This window comes from Ammospiza caudacuta, chromosome 3 (genome assembly GCF_027887145.1).
Source record: "Ammospiza caudacuta isolate bAmmCau1 chromosome 3, bAmmCau1.pri, whole genome shotgun sequence".
Taxonomy (NCBI): Eukaryota; Metazoa; Chordata; class Aves; order Passeriformes; family Passerellidae; genus Ammospiza; species Ammospiza caudacuta.
This window is the reverse complement of record NC_080595.1, coordinates 14982198-15003820: the sequence shown is the minus strand read 5'-3', so window position 1 is coordinate 15003820 and position 21623 is coordinate 14982198. Positions and strand designations below refer to the sequence as shown.

General features: G+C 40.6%; 1 protein-coding gene across 1 annotated transcript in view; it reads left to right on the top strand.

Annotated features, from left to right (window-relative positions):
* The window catches only part of WDPCP (WD repeat containing planar cell polarity effector), a 147429-nt gene that overhangs the window by 99847 nt on the left and 25959 nt on the right, over positions 1 to 21623 (top strand). The window contains exons 14-15 of the mRNA XM_058802338.1: positions 2041 to 2104; positions 8084 to 8186. Of these exons, the coding sequence (XP_058658321.1) occupies positions 2041 to 2104; positions 8084 to 8186 (167 nt within the window). The remainder of the gene's footprint in view (positions 1 to 2040; positions 2105 to 8083; positions 8187 to 21623) is intronic.

Below are 21623 nucleotides of genomic sequence, written 5' to 3'. Positions count from 1 at the left end.
GGGGTTAACTTTAATTTATCTCTTCCCCTCCCTTAAACTGGTTCTGTGAGGAGGGCTGCAAATTAGTACTTGGAAGGCACAGCAGGGAGATTAGCTTTAGGGAGGGAAGGGCTCCCCACTCCAGCTCTTAGGAACCTCACCTGGAGAGTGCATTTCCTTTTCTACTTAAGCTAACATATTATGCCTTCTTGTCACGAATGTTATTCCTTGAGGAAAAGTCCTCTCTGGTTCTATCTTGCAATCTGATGAATCATTCCAAGTGTGTGGTAGAAGAGAGGAGAGCGATAAGGCTGTAACAGGAGGGAGCCAGGAAATCGCTGAGGCCGTGGCCAGGAACAGGAATCCTGGTGTGGTGCATCATATGGGATTACTTTACCCAGCCAGGGGAAGCAGGATTCCCATCTTTCCTCATGTTCACACCGGCCTGAGGAGGAGCTGCAGCACTGCCTACTGTTTCCTAAGGCACCACCAAGGTGCAGAGATGTACAAATTCTGGCATCCATGTGATGCTGTCTGACAATATTCATTTGACAAGCACAGCCTACATCTTTCTAACCCTGAGAAATCACAATGCTTTTTTTCCCCACTGGGGCAAAGAAGTCATCTCCTTCCAAACCTCAAGTGTCTACAACTGATCCATTGTTGAAATTGTTAACAGGTGGAAAGGGAAATTCACCCACTTTGTAATGGAACAAATACAAAATTGTTCTATATGGAATCAATCTTCTACCTCTCAGCTGAAATAAAATTGGGGTATTTGCATTTCTAAAACTAATCACCAAACCTATTTTGTAGCTAATTTTAAACAGTTAAAAATGTGCAATAAAGGAAAATGTGTACAGATCAAATCACTTTCTCATAATACAATGTCACATAATGGTTATCTATGTCTAGTATAAGAGACATATTAGCCCAATGCTGAATTTTCCATTGGGATTAGCATTTGCCAATGCAATGTTGATTCAACCAGATCTGATGGGACTCAACCCTGAACCACTTGGTGAAGGTTTTAAACAATGAAGAAGGTTAAGGGTAGCCACAGTCCTACCTCACAGTTCTGCAATCTGATTATGAGCCTATCAAGTTTCCCCAATAACATCCTCAGAAAGCTTCTGAAGGATGGCTCGTGTCCTCCTGCTTCTGTGGAATTCTCCAGGACTATACACAGGAGGATATACACACCCTGGCCCTGTCCTTCCATCCCTGTGGATGGGATTTTTTATTTGCTGTAACTCCCAGGAGATGGTGTGTAGTGTCTGGGTAGACCAAGGGGACAGTCTGTCACCACACATGGAAGGAGCTGTTGTTCAGCAAGGTCTCAAATTGCCAAAGGAATCCTCCACATTCACACTGCTCCCTTCCTGCTCTACTGCTTCTTTGGGTGATGCTCAGGTAGTGCCTTCTAGAGCATATCTAGAGGTAATTTTGCTCTTTTGCCCCTTATTTTGCTTCATTGATGCAATCTTTTTCACTGTAGGATCTCAGAAAACTCTCAGGATTCTGTGCTAATGCTGGGCTAAGGTAGTTACAAGACAAAACAGTATCACCCCCTACCTCTATTAGTCCCTGAGGATTCATGACTCAATTGGATTAGCATCTTCAGAGAGCTGTATCAAGGGGTCTGCAAGGACAAAACTCAGTAGTTTTGGACCTCTGAAGTAATGTGAAATTTGGGATTAGTATTTTCTGTAGAGGATTTCGAGGCTCCTACCAGCATTGCTGGGGATACTGTTTATCTGTGTTGTGGTTGCTATCTTTGTAAAGGACAGATTTGTTAGGATCTTCAGCTCCCTTCTGATTCAACCAGATATGATGGGGCTCAACACTGAACCACTTGGTGAAGGTTTTAAGCAATTAAGAAGGTTAAGGGTAGTCACTGGACTCCCTCACAGTTCTGCAATCTGAGTGTGAGCCTATCAGGTTTCCCCAATAAAACTTTGGCATCAGTTCATGTGAGCATTGAAGGACTTGTCCATGAGCAAAATGTGATGCAGCTCTTAAGTTAACCTCAGCAAGCAACGTGTTTCCTTTTTCTTTCAGGTATCAGAGGTTTGAAAAAGCATTTCTGCTTGCTGTCGACATTGGTGCTCGGGACCTGTTCATGGTGAGTTGTTTCTGGAGACAGGGGCTCTTGAAGGATATTATTTGTCAGCTTTTGCACACATTAAAACAGTTCCAGGTCATTTGCAGCCTTGGACACATACTGAAGACTGAACTGTTCTACCTTCGCCATCCTGAAACTCATCAGGAGGAATTTAGTATCTTCAGAGTCACTGACATTTTCCCCAGTGGGGCCTACAGGCTATTCTTAATTTTCCAGGAATTATTGTACATGTTTTTAAACTTTCTCTTTCTTCATCTGACCTGATGTGGGTGAATGTCGTCTTTCACTCTAATAAGCTTATACATTTCTAATTTGTTCCTTTAAGTCCAACTGCTGAGTCCTGGACACAAGAGCTGTCCATGTCCTGGGGATCCTGAATGCTCTTAGTTTGTCTCTTGGGGTTTTGTGAAAAGTGACAAATTATGAACGCTTCTGCTGGTACTTTTAAAACAACAAAGCTCAGCAGCATCAACACAAGGGTTTTAACATTTCATGCACACTCTGCCTCCTCCCATTTAATTAGCTACAAAAGTAAAATTAACCAGCTCTTAAAAGGTCCTCTGTGTGAGCACTGCAGGAGGTTCTTGTTTTATAAGATCTTGCACCACAATGTCACAGTGAGGTCAGATGGACAAAGCCAGTCGTGCTCTCCTAGTCTCTCAGCATGTTGCTGCTCCACAGCTGATTTCATTGTTTTCAAAGAAACAATAGGAAAGGGCTTGTTGAAAAAAAGGCCCTTTGAATGATTCGTTTGCTTGACTCTTTTGCATAATGAAGACATTCTGTTGTTTAAATTAAGCTTTGACACTAGATGTTAATATCATTTATCCCATTAAGTCACTTGCCCTGCTAGTTTGATCTTGATATTTAAATTGTATGTTAAATTACACAATTAAATCCTGCTTTTAGGGGTTATGAAAATTCCCTTCTAATTGTATAAAAAGTTGTGTGAACCTTTTGATGTTTTTTTCACGGCTCTAATCATCTGGCTTGTTCCATCTAATTAGAAAGATGTGAATACTGCGATAAACTTTACTAAGTATGCATCAAAAGAATGTGATGGAAATGTCAGACTTTTAGGAAATTCATTACATGTTCTATGTTTACTCCTCTCAATTTTCTGTCTTTTTAGATCATCTCTTTCCTTTTCTCTCTTTATTGAATGTAACCTCTTCAATACAAATTTTATACCTAATCATGCTAAGCACTGCTGCAGCCACATATAAGATTCAGACTGTAGTATGTCTGGAGCAGATTGAAGCTTTTTGTCAAGAGCTCTCCCAGTGTACAGATAATAAATACTCCCTAATTTTAGCCATTCTGACAGAATAAATATCACCAGCATTTGCATCAAAGGCCCTCTCTCATATGACTGAGAGCATTTTCTATGTGGTTGGTTTCTCTTTTCTTCCCTCTGCTGACTGCAGGATTGAGGGAGCACCTCTGTGCCAGGGTGGGAAACACCAGTGTTGAGATGGGTGCACAGCTGCTAGCAAGAGGGAGGGACTGTCAGTACCTGGCTCCACAGGTGATAGATAACATGTTCTACTGTCACCAAAAAGTCTCTCCAGCTTTCTTCTAGAGGAGTTTCACTGTTCACAAAGCTATTAACTCCATCCTTTCCTACTCTTTGCCTTTTCTTTCCTCTCTCAACACCTACTCTTCATTTCCCATCCTACCAATGCCCTTAAACATAAATGTATATTTCTGAAATTTCCTCCTGGCTTATGTCATTGTGAGATCAAAACCAGTTCTTTAATGTCCTCTTTATGCTTGCATTACCTTTGAAATTCCTCATAGTTGCCCCTAAATTATGCTACAAGCAGCACACATCCCTGCGTCCTCTGGGGAAATGTCCTTTTGCTAATTCATTGTCTAAGTCAGTCACTAATGAACAAACTTTACAATAAGCTAACAGTGGGACTGCTGCAAGTCCACTAAGTACAGGACTCAAGAAGTTTAAACATTCATAGGTCATTAAGAGTATTTATTTGTGCATGGTAATTTCTAGGGAATTTGGCTTCATTGTGCTTAATACCATGTGAAAATTAGATAACCTGTTCCCTGAAACCTTACAGTCCTTTTAGGTATTTGTATAACAATGCTACTGCTAAGTAAGGGTTGGGCATCCCTCACTTCTGCTTAATACTGAATGATTCCTATATATTGTTTATGTAAGGCAAAATGCAATTACTAGTATACAATTTGATTTTGCATATATTTAAAGCAGTTTTGTCCCTTTTTAAAACCTCAGATAGCTCTCGGAGTCACATCGCCTTATTCCCAATTAATTTAATGGAATTTCAAGAAGAAATAGTAGTCTAACTAAAGTTACCTGATGGCATAAGCAAAATAAGAAAGAGCTGTTAATTAAAGGGGAGCAGAGAAGGAACTAAAAGGAAAGGATAGAGAGGAATAGATACAACAGAGGTTGAGGAGGATGCAAACATTGAGTACCCATCACCTGAGACTCCTGAGGAAATGTCCTATATCTTAGAGAATTTACCCTGAGCATCAGTTTCACCAAACAGGGCTCTACAGCATTCCTATTATTTGTTTTGAGACTGCAAAGAAGTTTGAGAGAATGCTACCTGAGGGCTAATTTTTCATTTCAAAGAAATGAAAAAGAAAAAACAAAAAAGGCTTACAACTATAGCTATAGTGTCACTAGATGAGGCCATAGCAAGACACATACACTGCTGTGTCTCTCCTTGAGCTTTACCCTTGTGTCACATCCAAGTCCATCAATTAATATCATCTCCTACAAAGTTAAAAAAAAAAAAAACTGAAAAGGACATAATATTAAGAACAACAGCTCCAAGTATTGGACAGTGACTGATCCAATCTGTGACAGAAAAGATCAAGCAGTGGAAAGGTTGTTAGCTTGAAATGCTTTTGTAGTGCAGTCCAGCTCTCAGCTGCTGAAAATTCAAAAGGCCATCCCATGTACCAAAGGTAGCAACAAATGCAAGGAAAAGACACTTTAATAAAACTGTCAGATCTTGGGTGATACACTGATGAGGAAAGTGCATGCTTCGAAGAAATGTTGGAGTGTTGCCCAGAAATATCCTATAGACAAATGCACATTGTGTTTCAAATGACTTCTGCTCGCCAATGGCCAGCTCTGTGAGTCGCAAAGGTGAGGGGAAAGGGAAGTAGTCCAAAAAGTAAGCAAGCTGTTAAATTATAAAATAGAGCCTTTTTAGCAAGCTCCTGATAAGCAGCTGGAATTTGTTTTTATTGTCACCATTGTGTTTGTGAGAGATGTGATCTTTGGACTCATAAATTCTTAGGTAATTGTGTGAAAAAAATCCTTCATGAATATTCAGATAATTTAATTCCTTTTTCTCCTGTCATTCTTTAAAGCAGCCTGTAATCTGGTTAAAAAAAAGCTTCTTCTTTTTTTTAAATTATTTTTCAGTTTTCTGGTTTAATCTACTCAGAGAGTTATAAATTCTTAGAAAAATCTACTTGTGCTGGTTTATTTGAATGAGAAGCACCTAAATTAGATCTGAAATGGTCTAATTAGAAGATTTCATATCTGTAATCTTTTGTTTCTAAAGCTGGTTTAGAGATGAGGCAAAGGCTACTTTTTTATTGTTCTTCATGACCAGCACCTTGAGGAACAACAAAGCCAGCCACTTGCCAACATACTGCAAACCTTTATTTCTTACAAGGCCCTTGTTAGTTAATGATGGACATCTAACACCTTTACATTTTTTTACTCAAACCAGAAAATGAGCAAAACCAAGACCTGAAATAACAGCTGCTTTGATACACAGAGTGCACAAGCTCTTCACTGACAAAAGTTCATCATTTTCTGCAGTTGTTTCCACTACGTAATACTTCTCATAGTTTCAGCTACAAAGAGACAATCCTTAAACACTGTCAGAATGTATTTTAAGTAAGTCTGCCTGCACATCCAAATTTCTGTAAGTTCAGACTTGTCCAAGAGCCCTTGGGTCTCCTATTGTTATCTAAATAAGGCGACAGTATCTGCTGTTTAATCTTCATAGAAATCATACCTTGCTGCTCAGGCCTTTTCTCCTGACAACCAAGTTAGACCTACAAAGAGAGGAAATACAGAGTTCACCACAAGTTCATAACCCATTACTCTGCTCCAAGACATTTGCACATTTTTTTAGTCACACCTGTGTTTGTGATGAGAAGACGCTGCTGTCTCCTGCAGACTCTGCAGATCCTGCAAGTCAGTTCCAGGCTTTCCTGCATAATCATCTCAGTTTCTCTAAGATTTTCTGTTTTGTTTTAAAGTTCTTGTTCTTGTTGTTAAATGAGGGGTTACTGAAAGCAGCATGTCCTTCTCCTAACACTATTACTCTCACCTTTTTCATCTAAACGTGTCTTTCTAGAGTAAAGTCACTTTTCCTGTAAGAGTTTCTGTCATATTGATGCAAGTGGCAGTAAACTCACATAAAGAAGGGTGGTTTCACCTGAGATCTTCTGCATTAGGGAAAACAGTTGCTTTTATAGCATGCAGAGGTCAATATTTCCAGCAAACACTCCTTTTCCCTTTTAATTCCGGCAAGCAGATGGCTTGCAGAACAAAGGAATAACTTAAATCTTTGGATGTCAAATGGCATCTTCAGCAAAGTAGTGGGGGGAAAAACTTTGCCAACTGTACTTTTTCTCACTTTCTGTGTCACAGTTCATGCGCAGAGCAGCATGTGTCTGTGATGCCAGATGAGAAGGGGGTTAATTGTCTCTTGATTAATGGTCAAAAATAAACTTTTACTTTTTGAGGACCAAAACCAAGGGCAGTGACAGTGTAGTTTGCAGGAATATATTCTCCCGCAAAGAGCTCTGTAGGTAGTACAGGTGGTTTCCACCTCAAATATTAATATGCAATGAAAAGCCTTGACTTTTGATAAGGGCATGCAGTGATGGGGCAAGGGGGAATGGCTTTAAACTGGCAGAGGGCAGGTTTAGGTTGGATATTTGGAAGAAATTCTTTCCTGTGAGGGTGGTGAGGCCCTGGAACAGAAGTCACCAAGAGAAGCTGTGGCTGCCCCATCCCTGGAAGTGCTTAAGGCCAGGTTGAATGGGGCTGGGAGAAACCTGGCCTAGTGGAAGGGCAGGTTGTCCCTGCCCAGGGCAGGGAGCTGGAACGAGTTGATCTCTAAGGTCCCTTCCAACCCAAGCCTTTCTATAATTCTGTGTAATGATAACACCCCTGCTGCAGCCCTCTGTTTTTTGACCCTAGATAAAAGAGTAGATCCAGAGTATTAGCAACTGTTCATGCTAGACAACATTTTTGGAAAGCCCCTTGTTGTTCAGGAGTGACTCAGAATCATACCAACCCTGTGCATGTTAAAACCACTGAGCAGCCACTGTTGCTGTTATTACCACCAATATCAGCACAGGGAGGACCGTCTTACTCACAGAACAGTGAGGGTAGCAACTTCAACAGGGAGTGTATAACAACATTCAAACAAAAATTAGTTCTTAAAAAATGAAAACCTTCAAGTCATAGAATCATTAAGGTTGGAAAAGTCCTCAAAGGTCATTGAGTCCAACTGTCAACCCATTACTAACAGGCCCACCACTAGCCCATGCCTCTGAGCACCACATCTGCATTTAGCATGCTCCAAATAAAGGCTGTCAGCCAGGAGAGTTTTAGTACTTCAGATCCAGTTTACACAGAGCCACCTCCTATCAACATTCTTTTAATTCAACAGAAGTTATGTTGAAAGTCAACAGATTGGTTTCTTTCATACACTGAGTGAATAGCTTTGCTTTTATCAGTGCCTGATTGGTCAGTGTTTTATTCATTGCTGTATTCAACAGCACAAGTAAGGAAATACATTTGCGTTGGAGGGAATTAAAATGTAATGGTAGGTTCATCAGTTCCATCTGTGTTTGTGATCTAAATAATAAAAGAGCCTCTTTCTTTCAAAATCCCTTTTGTTACTCCTTTGAGATTCATTTTAGATTAATCTTTTTTCTTCTTTATTTCCAAAGGACATCCATTACCTTGCTCTAGATAAGGGTGAATTGGCACTAGCTGAAGTGGCAAAGAGAAAGGCTAATGACATTGATGCAGAATCAATAACTACTGGAATTGGTAAGAATTAATGTTGTCTAAAAAGCCCTTTTGTTTTAATCAATACTTGTCCTGTAGAACATGTTGTTATATTTGTAGAGGGGTTATTGTTTTGATTGTATTGTTTTCTTTGAAAGTGAGACCGGATTTTCATTTGTGACTAAAGAACAGAATTTTTATTGGTAACTAAAGGAGGCTTATAAAAATCACACAGCTTTCCTTTCAGTACCCATGTGAGGATAGCTATGAAGCAAAAAGATTTATACTGTGGCTATATAGAAAAGTTCAGGCTATACAAACTGAACTGAGTGCAATTGGTAAGGGACTGAATCTGAAAATCTTTTTTCATATCAACATTTAAGGCCAGGTATGGCAATTTGACTCATCTCTAAATATTTGCTGGTGCACACTGGAGCGACATCTAGCATTGATACTTTGGCAGCACTTGAATGGAACATTTACTGATGTGAGCACAGCTTCACATCCTGGCTTTAAAACAGCAGCTTTGCATGCAGTGGGATTCTTGCCATTCCATAAGGAATAGCAATGCTAAAGTTGCAGTGTGAGATTAACAGCTACAGCAGAGATGACTTTTCATGCAGGGGAACTCACAACTCATTCACTTTCTCCTTGTGTTTCTTCTGAATTGACACGAAGAGATGCAAGCACGTGAGACCATTCTGATTTCATGCCTTATAGCATGAACAAAGAAGAAGTTGTCCCTGTCTAGGGAGCTGACCTCCACTGGAAACAAAGGGAAGAAAACCCACAAAGCCTAAAAATGTATAAATTTTGCACAGTTCTGTTTTTGCTTATTCTACTGCATCATTAGAGGAAAGCACTGAGCTTTTGTCCTTATCCCATGCCAAGAAGTAGAATAGGATTAAAGCTCAGAAGGTTTTTTTGTGAGTCAGTCACAAAACCTTTGAGATCTTGAGTAACATGGGATTCTTTTAGAACTGTACATCTCCCTGTTTACCCAGAGCACACAAGAGAATGCCATACCTAGAAATGCAGAGAGGCCATATATGCATTTATGTGCCTGTTTCTGTAGAATGTATAAATCCATGACTTTCAAGACTATTGCAATACAGTAGCCTCTCCTTCCCTCTCCAGCAGAGTAGGAATCAAGTGGTGCCTCTCCTGAACTCTTCTCTTCGGAGTCTTTCATTTCCATTCTCAAGTCACTTAAAGCTATTTTCCACCATAACTGGGGTTTTGGGCAAGCCCTTTCACCACTAGAGTTTGAAAAAACGTGACCTGTTTAGGTCATCCCTTAATCGACGCTTCAAAGTGTGCAGTTAGATCTCTTCTCTTCTCTTCTCTTCTCTTCTCTTCTCTTCTCTTCTCTTCTCTTCTCTTCTCTTCTCTTCTCTTCTCTTCTCTTCTCTCCTCTCCTCTCCTCTCCTCTCCTCTCCTCTCCTCTCCTCTCCTCTCCTCTCCTCTCCTCTCCTCTCCTCTCCTCTCCTCTCCTCTCCTCTCCTCTCCTCTCCTCTCCTCTCCTCTCCTCTCCTCTCCTCTCCTCTCCTCTCCTCTCCTCTCCTCTCCAGTACTTATGTGCTGCACCAAGTATAACTGAGATGCCCAGGACTTGCATCTGATAATTTTCTATTATTTGACACTTAATCCAGAAAATTTAAACTCTAATCTGTATCTTCATTTAATTCCTTGCAAACTACCATGATTAGTAGATTTCTGAAGTTGGACTATTGATAAATTTAGTGAGAGTCTTTTGTAGCATTGTAGACGCACATGCAGGGAGAGGGGTAGGGAAGAGAGCAGAGGCGATCACTGATGCCTTCCCTGCCTATCAAATGCCATACACATGTAACTCAATTCAGCAGTAAATGTGCAGGCACAAAGTCTTCCCCTCCTCCAGACCAGTCCTACAGTTACGTCTGCAATGCCCCATTAGCATAAATTATTAAAGTCATTTTATATGATAAAGACTTTTGCTGAATAATTAACTATCAGGATGATTTAAAGTACTTTTCAATGCCCCCAGGGACAAACTGTCACTGAGATTCATTCTCTAAACAGTAATGAATTTGCATCCAATTCATTTTGTATGAAAATAAACAGGAATCTCCCATGAGTTTGTTTCGCTGCAGATTCAGTCTCACCTTAAACATGTGAAATCTCAGCCACAGGTTTTGTTTTGTTATACTTTATTGCAATGTCCTTTCTAATGATGCTTTTATTTCATAAATTGTTGTTGGCAAAAAAGTTGACATGAGGTATGAACTTTGTGGACCCAATGAAAACAAAAGATGATGAGTGCTTTATATGGAAATTGCTGTATCTTTCTAATACTTTGAGGGGGAGAAAAAAAAAACATGCCAGAGCCAGAGGTTTTAAAATGCAGTTTCAAACAAGTCTGTGTCCTTGACCTCTTCCCAAACCCAGACATCTTCAGCTGGTCCCTGCTCTCTGGAGCTGGTAGCCACTCAGTTCACCAATGGTCACACTTGTCCCCAAACTTCTTGAACACCCACTTCAGGCTTTTGCAAAGAGACAGTAACCTAAGCAGCAAGGTGCAACCAGTGCTATTGAGCTTATACTGGACACACTACAGCTTATTTCTTAAATATATATATATATATATATATATATATATATATCTCAAAAGTGAACCATTGTCATATGTCAATATCTGATGAAATTTCCTGAGCTAGCCCATCCCCAAACCTCAGCTCAGCACTGCTTGAAAATAAGATGAGTCATTGCTTCTGGCTGATTCCCAAGCCTTTGAGAGTGCTCCATCTTGCCCCAGATATATTTAATTTGTCAAGATATTTCTGTGCACAGGGCTCACTTCAAGCATAATGTATTTCAAACTCAGACTTCCAGGAAAAGTTTCAAGCTGCTACAAATAATGCAGAATGACAATATAATTATAATTTATAGATGTCATCCAGAATTCTATATGTGTAGATTCCTCACATATGTTATACCAATGTTTGTGTTAAGATAAAACTAAAAATAGGCTGATTATTTTAAGATTTTCTGAATTTTGGCTCTTCTCAGTTTATCATCACGTGATTGCAGTTTGCTGGACACTCTTTTGAAGAGGCTACCTTCTAAGCTGAGGAGCTAAGGAGGTCTGTGGGCATCTGGTAAAAACATCTGTAGACCTGCAGAACACAGTAGCTTGGTGAGAATATTGCTGAGCAAAATGAAGTGTTAGGTGAAGTATGGTTTTGGCAGAATCATATCTTTTGTTCATCTGATTAAAATCTTCTGAGGATCAATATTCTCATAAGATTTTATGTTTGACAGCCTGTGAAAATGCATCTTGAGGGATGAGAATATTGAAGTAATGGCACTGTACATCTCAGGCATTAGCTATCTTCTCTTTCCCCACCCTTATTTGATCAGCAGACCACTGGCCATGGATCCTGTGGTTTCTTCTTCCAAAGATTTTCTGTTGAATTATTTCTGTAGTTGATCCACAAGTTCCTTAATGAGGTCGGGGAGTTCTCATTTAGCCTTGCCTAAAATGTATGCTGTGCACCTCATTTCACTTGATTAAAAGAGAGAATAAATAATTTATTCAATATTGGCATATATGTAGGTTACTAATAAATTCTGTTTATGAGCGTAACCTGGCATGTACTCTCCTGGAACAGTATTTTCTGTGGTGGGAGAGTGAGTCTGTTAGGTGCTGTAGAGTGTGGGTTGCTAATGTAAAACCTGAGTTGCAAAGAACTGACATGGCAGAGCCTGTTAAGAAATGCCATAGCTAATAATGATCATGGAGTGAGGAGCTCAGCCCTTCAGACATCATTGCTCAATGAATATCCAACGAAGAGCATATGTAGGCAGTGTCAGAAAGTTTCCCAAGGCCAACTTCCAACAAATTACATTAGGGCCTAGCAAGGTGATTTTAACCTTCAAAATCAACAGCTTTCACCCAAAAGGGATTCATGTTGTGACAAGACAGATAACTGCTGCATAGTTGAAAGGCAAATTAGAAAACCTTGTATTTCTACTTGGAATTTCAGATTATTAGTAACTAATGTTTAGGCAACATTTCTAACAGAGGTATCTTAACAAAAACACTGATGTTCAGATAGTTGCATTGTTCTGAAATGCTAGATAGGACTGACTAACATTTTGGTGGTTCACTAATGTCTCATGAAAGTGCTTGAGGTTTTTCCATTTAAAATAGAATTTTAAAATATTTCTGGAAGTATTCCATACTGTTTGCAAGATAGGGAATCTTATCAGTTCTCACAGAGACTGAAGTCTAATTTCCCACAGTGTTTGTAAAATGACATTTAAAATGTAGGGACCCTAAATGTTTCACCTTACTGGCAAGGAACATCTCTAGTTTGAACCCTAAGTGGAGAATTAATTAATTTTATCTTAGTTCTGTGGTAGTGTTTTATATTGAATGGCTTACACGTTCTTTGTGATAATTAATAATGACACATCCTACGGTGTTTTGTCTGAGGTACCAGTCTGGTCTTGCATTACAGTCTGCTACCTCCAGATCACTTATCATTTACTCAGATCTTCCCCTCTTCCTGACAGTCCTGGGGAGCCTGCTTGCATTTCAAGTCCGTGTTTAGAATTGTCCCCCTGTGTTTGTAACCTTCTCTGGCCTTGCATTAGCCTAGTTGGTAACGTTTCCTTCTCCTCTGATCCATACTGACTCCTTTCATCTCTCAAGCAATACTCTACCTCACCCTCACATACCCTCTCTGACACTGATGGCAAAGCCTTCTTCATTTCCTGCTCTTCCTTGGCACGTGCAGCTTTCTCTTGTCATCTATCAAGTTTCAAGTTAACTGAGAATCTTGGCCTTTATTTAATGACTTTTATTTCACTTCATTCTTCAAAGGTATTGTCCCAGACACAGGTGAGCTGTGATCTGGGAGGGCTCAGGGACACCTATTCATACTACGGTTTTTTGGAGCCTGCCCCCTTCAGTGTAAGTGTTAGATCTCCTATTTATTTGTTTCTATTTTCAGTTTAAGTCAATCAAAACCTCTGGAATCAAACCGTTTGCTTTTATTTTTCTAATAATGTAACTTTTCCCCCAGAGAGCCAGAAAAACATTTTTAATGAAAAATGCTTTCTAAGTATGATTGGCAGCTCACCTATGGCAAGAAATTAGTTTCCACAAGCACCTTTTTAATTTTGTGCCACTCAAGATGAGTGTCTTTGAAGATCCATAATAATTTGAAATTATTTAACTGTGCTCATATATACACTCTCTTGAACATATCAAGCCACACACAGCACTTGACACAGAGCCCACTAAGCACAGTGAAAGGATTTCTGCCATCTTCAGTGGGCTTTGGAAGGAGATTTTAGGATGCAACAATTTCATGGGTGGGCGTGGTATGACCAGAACTGCTGCCATCTGCAAAGACCTGGTTTGGAAGGACCAAGGTGTAGAGTGGCTTCAAGAGGAGGGAGCAGCAGCCAGCGCTCATGGCATTGGCATTGCATCCTATTTTTAGATTTCCAGCTGGAACTGAGGATTTTACTCTCTTGAGGGTTAGAGGCACTTACTGCTCCCCTCCTTGTGTTCTTTTCAAGAAGTGGAGTCATTTGTTTTGCTTGAAGTCTACAGTAATGCCAAACTATTCTTGGCTCCACCTCATCTCACCTCTCCTCTTGCTTGTGTCATGATGTCAGTTTTGATCTATACCTTCCCACTGCTAGACAGCTTTGCCTAAAGACATAATCCTCAGCCCCTAATAATTATGAGTACATCAAAGGCTAGTTGGTTTGCTTAGCTGCAGAGGTTTCCACAAAGATCTGTGTATCTTCACTTGAAAGAGATTTATAGTTTTGTGTCAAGCTTTAGAATTGTCATGGCCTTCCATTTTTTCCCCTTCTTTATAGTGACATATTCTGGCCTGCTACAGAACTGATTTAAAAAGCACAACTATATGCCCAAAATGAAGACACCTTCTCCTTCATATTTAATGATTCTCATATTTTGTAATGTCTGCCAGCAGTAAAATTATGCCCTATTGATTATGAAAAAAATCTTACCAGAAGTCATAGATTAACTATTTTTTGCCAGTTTTAGGGACTTCCATTTTTTGTACCAAAAGCCACATACTATGACTGGTTTATAAACAAACAAACAAGAAAAAAATTCCAGTATTTCCAAATTCTAAAAATTGAAAGGAGTTGTCTGTACCTGATATGGTTTTATTTTACTAACAAGTAGGATATTGCAAGGCATGTGAGATCACCTCATCTCAGATCTCTTCAGTATAATTCCATTTTATCCCTATAACCCCCCAGCCAAGTTGATGCACATAGACAACAGTGAATGGATGACACTAATTACCAAGTAAACAACATATTTTCAGTGGCAACAGATCAAGAGGAAAGTTTCAAAAGTGAAAGGAATTCACAGAGCTACACCTTGGGGGAGGATGTAACATGATAAAGAATAGTTTAGCATAAAAGATCTCAGAGGGATGCCCATGGCGTGGCACTGAAGTGAAGAGAAGCAAGTCAGTACTCAAGCTGTTGACATTGTAGCTAGGAATTTAAGTAGGAATTTGGCTTCTCATCACTGACTTCAGTCCATAGACTGTAGTAAATTTAAATAGAAAGCACACATAGTTAAAATAACTGTTGAAACAAACTATCAAAGAAATTGAGGCATGGAAAGTGTCTTTGCATGAAGACTGAATGAATACCTTTCTGGGAAATAGGTCTTAGCCAAATACAATTTATGCTTAGTCAAACACATGTTTTTCTGGCTTGGTGTAGGATAGCTGGATGAAATTTAATAGCCTCTAATTCACTGTAGGTCAAACTAGATGATTTACACTGTATCATTATAGTATAATATTCATATGTTCTGGATTCCACTCTTGCCTACAGCTCTGTGAAAAAGCCCCTGGTAAATCTCCCATTAGCTTCAAAAGGCCCACATGTGGTCTAAAAGACTGCAGTTAAAAGCCACATAATATATATGTAATATATATTCACACATCTCATAGTATGCACGTGTGTGTGTACATAAGTGGGTGTTATATTTACACATACACAGCCAAAATCTGGCCAGTCATGAAAATAGCTCAGAATCTGAACACAAGCCAGGGGAATTATTGCGTATTTGTATTTTGCTTCATGACATCACAGAAGCCGCTGTGGGAAACAGTTTTTGTTTTGTTTCCTGAAAGAACAAAAAAGTAATCACAAGCAGGAGGTGCTTTCATAAGTGCTGCAGCTGGCTGGGAGCTGTGGATGTGTGTGCTCACGGTGTGTCAGGGACATGTTTGTCTCACACACCCTGGAGCCGTCCCTCAGCCTCTCGCTCTCCGACGGGGAACCCGCCGGGTGCGCTCCCTTCTGCGCCCTGCAGAGCGTTGGCAAACACATATTTGCATGGCAGTTGGTATGTGTTTTGTCCTGTTTGCTCTGCGTAATGTAACGTGATGTGACAGGCTGTAATTCATCACATCAGCTGTGTGACAGCAGAGCGATTGGAAAAGAGCTGCGATGGTGGGCTCATGCGAAGTGGCAAGTTAATGGTGGGTTGGAGTCTCTCAGTGTTAAGGTTTTTTATAATCACCTACCAAAGAATTATCTCTGAGTATTCCCTGTGCAGGTGAGTTTTAGAAGTAGTGATCAGGCAGAGCACAGTCAGCATCAGGAGGAAGCTGAAGGTCCCTGTGCTCAGAAGGAACAACTCTTGTAAATATGAGAACCCTTGCACATGTGGTGTTAGATCAAGAACTTTGAAGGACAATTTATTTATTTCCTCCTCCTTCACTGCACTGCCCAGGCACACCACAGGTCCTTATGTGGGAATACTGTGGAATTGCCGACGGCAAAAACAGAGGTTGAGGCTGTTTTCCTCCAAAGACTCCTACACAAGAGACTGCTTGACAGTTCACCCTTGAAAAATTCCCACCACAGGTGTTAGGGTGTTTGATAACCTGATGGTGATACTTGTTGAGTGCTTCCAGCCTAATAAAACCAAGTTCCCGGTTAAAATCCCATCTCGGTAGTGGGATGGTCTAATCAGGACATGACTGGTGAGAAGCATAGGGAAGAGTTCAGCAGGGCCCAGGGGTGAGTTTTGCATCCACTGCTCTTCTCAGTCCTGCACTTTCTGGAGTGTCACACTTGGCCAGAAGATGAAATGAAGAGAGTTGTTTAAGAAAAACCATTGGTGAAAAAGTGATCTGCAGTGCCTAGCACAAGGCAGTAAGTACATGCAGAATTAATGACTTTTTTCTTTCCTAAACTTACATTCTGTATTTAATTTCAGCTATTTGAAGTATTTTTCCGTAAATATTCTTCCTGTCAGTTAGTCTGCACTGACACTTCTTTTTACTTTAAATCCCAGTGCCATGAAACTTCTGCAGCTCCCCAACTCATGCATGAATAATACCTGCCATTCAATAATTTTTTTTCACAGCATTCAAGACATTAAAAGTCCTGAATTGTTCTAGATTTCAAACTATAAATTCAGTCTTAAAAACAGATTGTGAGGCAGTTGGTTATCTCTGCAATGTTGATATTATGAAATGGCAAAATATTTTAATATGATGGAAAGATATCATTAATGATAGCTTATAAGCATGTATGGTGTTCACTTTAATTAGTCATTTACTGCAGTCACACTGCCATCATCTTTATGATAATCAAAGCTGCAACAACCACTTGATTTCTGCCTCCTGCCCTCCCAGCCCAGGGACACCACAACATCAGTAAAAAGTTGGGGTAGGTTTCTCACATAAATTAGATTCCATGGATTAACCACTTAACTGATAGTTTTAAAAATTTCCCTGTAAGGAATGTGGGAGTCAATATTCTTTCCTGTAGTCTTGTGTTAAAAACCTAAACATGGTTTCTCTATTTTTTTTCCAAAGATTTAACATTGTTTCACATCAACTAGATCATATTTTTTTCTTAATGAAACCTGTGCTACATCTTGCTGTGGTTACTCATTTACCTCTGCTGAATTTAGTCCTTTTTCTTGATAATGGTCTTGCTGCTAAAATCCCCCCTGGAGACCTCCAAATACATCTAAAGCACACCAGATGAAGAGCAAACTCTGGGGCCATCCCAGACACCTTGCAGAATAATCCCAGGATGTGTTTTTACATTATTTGGTAGGTGCTGGTGAACCATCAAGAGCCTTACATGAGCTCACTCTCTGACTGAAGGATTTGGAACTCAGTCCTAAGCCCTGTTTGAAATTCGCTACTAAATTTCACTACAGCTCTGCTTAAATAATACAAACTCTTATCACACAGATGCAAGATGATGGCTACAATTAATTATTTGTTTTACTGCCTAGGATGCACTGTGGTCAAAGAAAAGAGCTACAAAGTGCTTAACTTAGGCCCTTGCTTTTAGCCACCAAAGAGCAAAATCTTTAGTTCATGAAGGCAAATATGGAGCTTGTGTGGGCACCCTCTGTGAGGATGTGAGCAGTGTGAAACCAGATCACCCTGCTCACTGTGCTGCCATTGCCTCAGACATGTAAGGAAAGAGTTAGCACCACACTGATCACTGTAATAAACAGAATTTTAACAGTAAAACATGCCAGAAGCATTCCTCAACCAGTCATGAAGGAAGCACAGGCTTTAGTCAGTGCCTTACTTTCGTGTATTATTGTCAACTGTGCTGCCCCAACCTATTCCCGTGTGTGTTTGGGAGTTTTGCTGTCCACTCGTTGGGATAGAACCGAGACAGCAGGCAAAGAACTGGATGTAATTAGACCTGTACAACCACCGCAAACCCTCTGGATTACTCTGGCCTCCTCATTTTAACCTTGGATGGTTGTGCTTTCCTTTGGGGAGTGTGTGACCTCTCTGTGGCAGGCTGCCCATCCTTTCAGCACCATGCCATGCCAGGGCCCTTCGCTGTCACCTCCCTCTGGCTGACCACACAGCCAGGTGAAGTCCATTTCCTAAGCTCGCTTGTTTTCTGTAATTTTTGCCACATGGGGTGAAAGCACACCCCTGGGGAATCAGTGTAATCCTCTCGTTCGTGTTTGCCATTAGGTGTCAGTGTGACAACAACCATGGTACGCAAAGGCTGCGCTGGGGTGTGCAGGGATACCACCCCCCTCCTAAACTTCTCATTGTCCACTCGGGGCAAACACAGTGTGAAACCGAGGGTAAGGAAAGGATGAAGAAAGCAATAAACATTTTATTTCCGGGTGCTTTTCCATCACCTAATTGAAATTATTTACTAACAGATAAGTCTGTTTGCTTTTCATTCAGCGTGTCTCAGGTTCCCGGTGCTGCAGTTGTCAAAGAAGGGTAATATTTACAAACCCAGGAGAAGAGTTTCTGCACACACTGATCTCACCTTATTTTGGGGCAAAAGAAATAGTCAATATTATCAGTAATTTGCGGTCAGCAGGAGGTAAACTGCTTTGCCCAGTGCAAATGTTAAATTACTTTTGTGAGTTGAGGCCTGACAATATTGGTGCTGATAGATGAGTCCTTCACAAGTTGTTTAAAATACTGTATTAGGAATTACAACTTGAAGTCCACTCATTTCAAAGAGAAGAATAAAAAACTTTAAAACTAGTTTTAAAGGAACTTTTTTTGTCAGAAATAGTACCTTTTTATTTTGTCTATCAGTGGTATGCAGGATGAGTAAACAGTAAAATACACAATGTGTATAAAGAAGTTGAAATCATTTTTAAACAAAGCTTTGGGCACTTCCCAAAATGTAGCAAACAAGTTTGGGTTGTATGGGAGTTTTAAAAGTTTTAAAATAAAAGACAGAGTTTGTGAGAGGGGGAAAAAGTATTTTTAGAAGAAAAATAATCTGTAAAATATTCTGCAGTAGCAGTATTCAGAATATATTAATTATACTCATAGGATAGCCTCTTTTTTTGCTTTATGTTTGAAAATGCAAATGTTTTCCCTTTTAATCAGATTTTGATCAGCTCAACATAATGGTTAAACCAGCTTGGTCTTCACCAGGACCAGGGAATCTGTTGTGCCAGATGATCATTGGGATTCAGCTTTGCCTTCACCTTTTCTGCTTGGAAAGGGAACAGGTTCTGAGCATGCCTTAAATTTGGTGGTGTTTTTCTTTATACTGATAGATTAAATCTCAAGTAGCACCATGCTGCTGTGATAAGCATCTGAGCAAGCTGGCTTTTCTTTTACCTCCTTCCAGATTTCTAGTAACTCCATGGCACAGGAGAGGTTATTCTTGAGCATGCACTGCACAGCCCAGGGTAATCCTAGCCAGGACAGGAATACTTAGGTACCATCTCTGCTACAGTTCCCCAAGTTGGGCAGTTGCGGGTCTCTTCATGAGAGCAAAGCCTTCCAAAATTTGGTAGCCGTGCCCCCTTTCAATTTGGGGATGGGAAATGGAAAACTCGTGTGCCAATTTGATGTTGTCCTTATAACAGATAATTATAGGCTTTAGGAATAGAAAAGATGCCTGATTAAATGGCTCCAGCCATCTGCTATTGCAAGACTGTGAAGTAATCCTTGACCATTTTCATATTAAGAGCTGCCACGAGGATGTTCTCCCACTGCTTATGCCACTCAGCTTGCCTAGAAAGCTGTCTCCTCTGCTCTGGCTTACTGGCATCCTAACTCACTTTTGCTTTGTATTATTTTAAATAACAGTGATTAAACCTTTATATGGTGCTGTTGGGGGAGCTTGAAAATATAACGCATCTATTTTGACTTCAGAAATACAAATTGAAGAGATCCTTATTTTCACATGTGGTTTCAGATCAGGTTCTTCTTCTTCATGTTTGTGGTGCAAAGGGAAGAGATGAAAAGCCAGCTAGGCAAGCAGTTTTAAAAACCCCAGCACTGGCCACTGTGGCTGCTTGTACCCCTGCTCCATTGGGGTCCCAGGGGAGGCATAAGAGGAGCCTCAAGGGCCAGGCACAAGCTGCTAACATGGCTCTCTGCCTCAGCTGGTTTAGGTGAGCCCAAAGGTACTTTTGCTGGTTTTGAAGCAAAATCACTGGTCAAACAGACCTGAAAGCAGCAGAGAGCTCTAAGCCTGCTTTACCCTGAGCACTGTTCCTATAGAGTGTTGCTTCAAGCAACTCTTTACAGTTCAGAAAGTATCCTGGTGCCAGGATCCTCCCTGCAATGGGCTGAGTTCCCAACTGCAGCCTAAACCAGTCCAAAAATGTGCCAGAAAATATGAGGAAGGGTTTCCACCTGAAACCAGAGAAAAGACAGAGGGAGCAGTCAGGCTGTAAGGAAGGACTATAAGGGTACAGGAATAGCCAGGTAGAGATAAACATCTCTGGGTGATGCACATCTGTGCAAGAAGGACTGGTGGTGGCACATAAGAAAGGAAAAAGGTCACTGCTTCAATGCAGGAAAGTGGAAAGATGCCTTTGGAAGGGCAAATTTTTCCCATTGAGCATTAATTGCTTTCCATGGATACAAAATGCACTTTAAGTGATAAAAGGAGTGGCTGACAAGCAATGCTGTATTTAACAGATATCAGAGAATGCAATGTAGGTTAATTACCTTCCCTTAAAATGAATTTTTTTTTCCTGAAGAGGTGAGCCTCTGTTTGAGACAGAAGCTAATCTCCAAACTCCTGTTGTCTGCTTCAATGAAAAGAGGAGCAAGAAAGGGAATGAAATTGGGTGGTGAGGAGCCACCAGTAGGAACCATGGTGATTTTTCTTCCCTGGCATCGAGGCATCAGTTTTTTTGCATTGCTTCCCATGGACTTTCCTCTTTGGTTACCTTCAGAACCACAAGCAATGCCAGGAACTGCCCACAGCTCCCTCCAGGGCTTTGAGCTTCCCAAGCGATGTCCACAGTTGCCGCTCCTGCTGACACAGTTTATTTAAATAGGCAGGAAGAAAGTATTGGTGGTTGCAGGAGGCAGTGTATAGTGTAAACTACGTCTGTGAGGTTTTAAAAAGAAAAAACACTCTGGTATTCCTGCCACTCTGTAATTGAGGGATATCAGTCAGGAGAAGATCTTCCCAGGGAGTGGAATGAACAGCCTGGGAATGAAAAACCCACTGTTCCTGCAATGTTGCATTTCCCCCTCAACAGGGCACATGAAGTGTAGTGTGTCCCCTTTCCAAAGCTGTTTTCCTCTAAATCAGTCTCTTCTGGTGGGAAAGGGTGGGAAGGAAAGTATCAAGCCATCAATCGGGGTTTTCGGTGCCAACAGGGTCACATCAGCTTCTCAAAGCCTTTGGGCACCCAAACCACAGAATGTGCTGGTGGTTATCAGCAAGTCTGTGCAGCAAAGCACTGCAGCAGGTGAGTGACAGGATGCAAATATCAGGGAGGACCTGGCCCTGTATCTGCTTCAGTGCCTTTCCAGCCACACCTTTCTGGTGTGGCAGAAATTGTAAAATGTCGGTCAGGGTGCTCTGGAGATGGGTAAAATGAGGCATGCACATACCCCAAGTCCTTTTATGTCCTGGTGCCTTGAGGTGCATTTAGAAAATGCATCCAGGGTTTGTCTTATGTTGGAGGATTTAGCCAAGAGA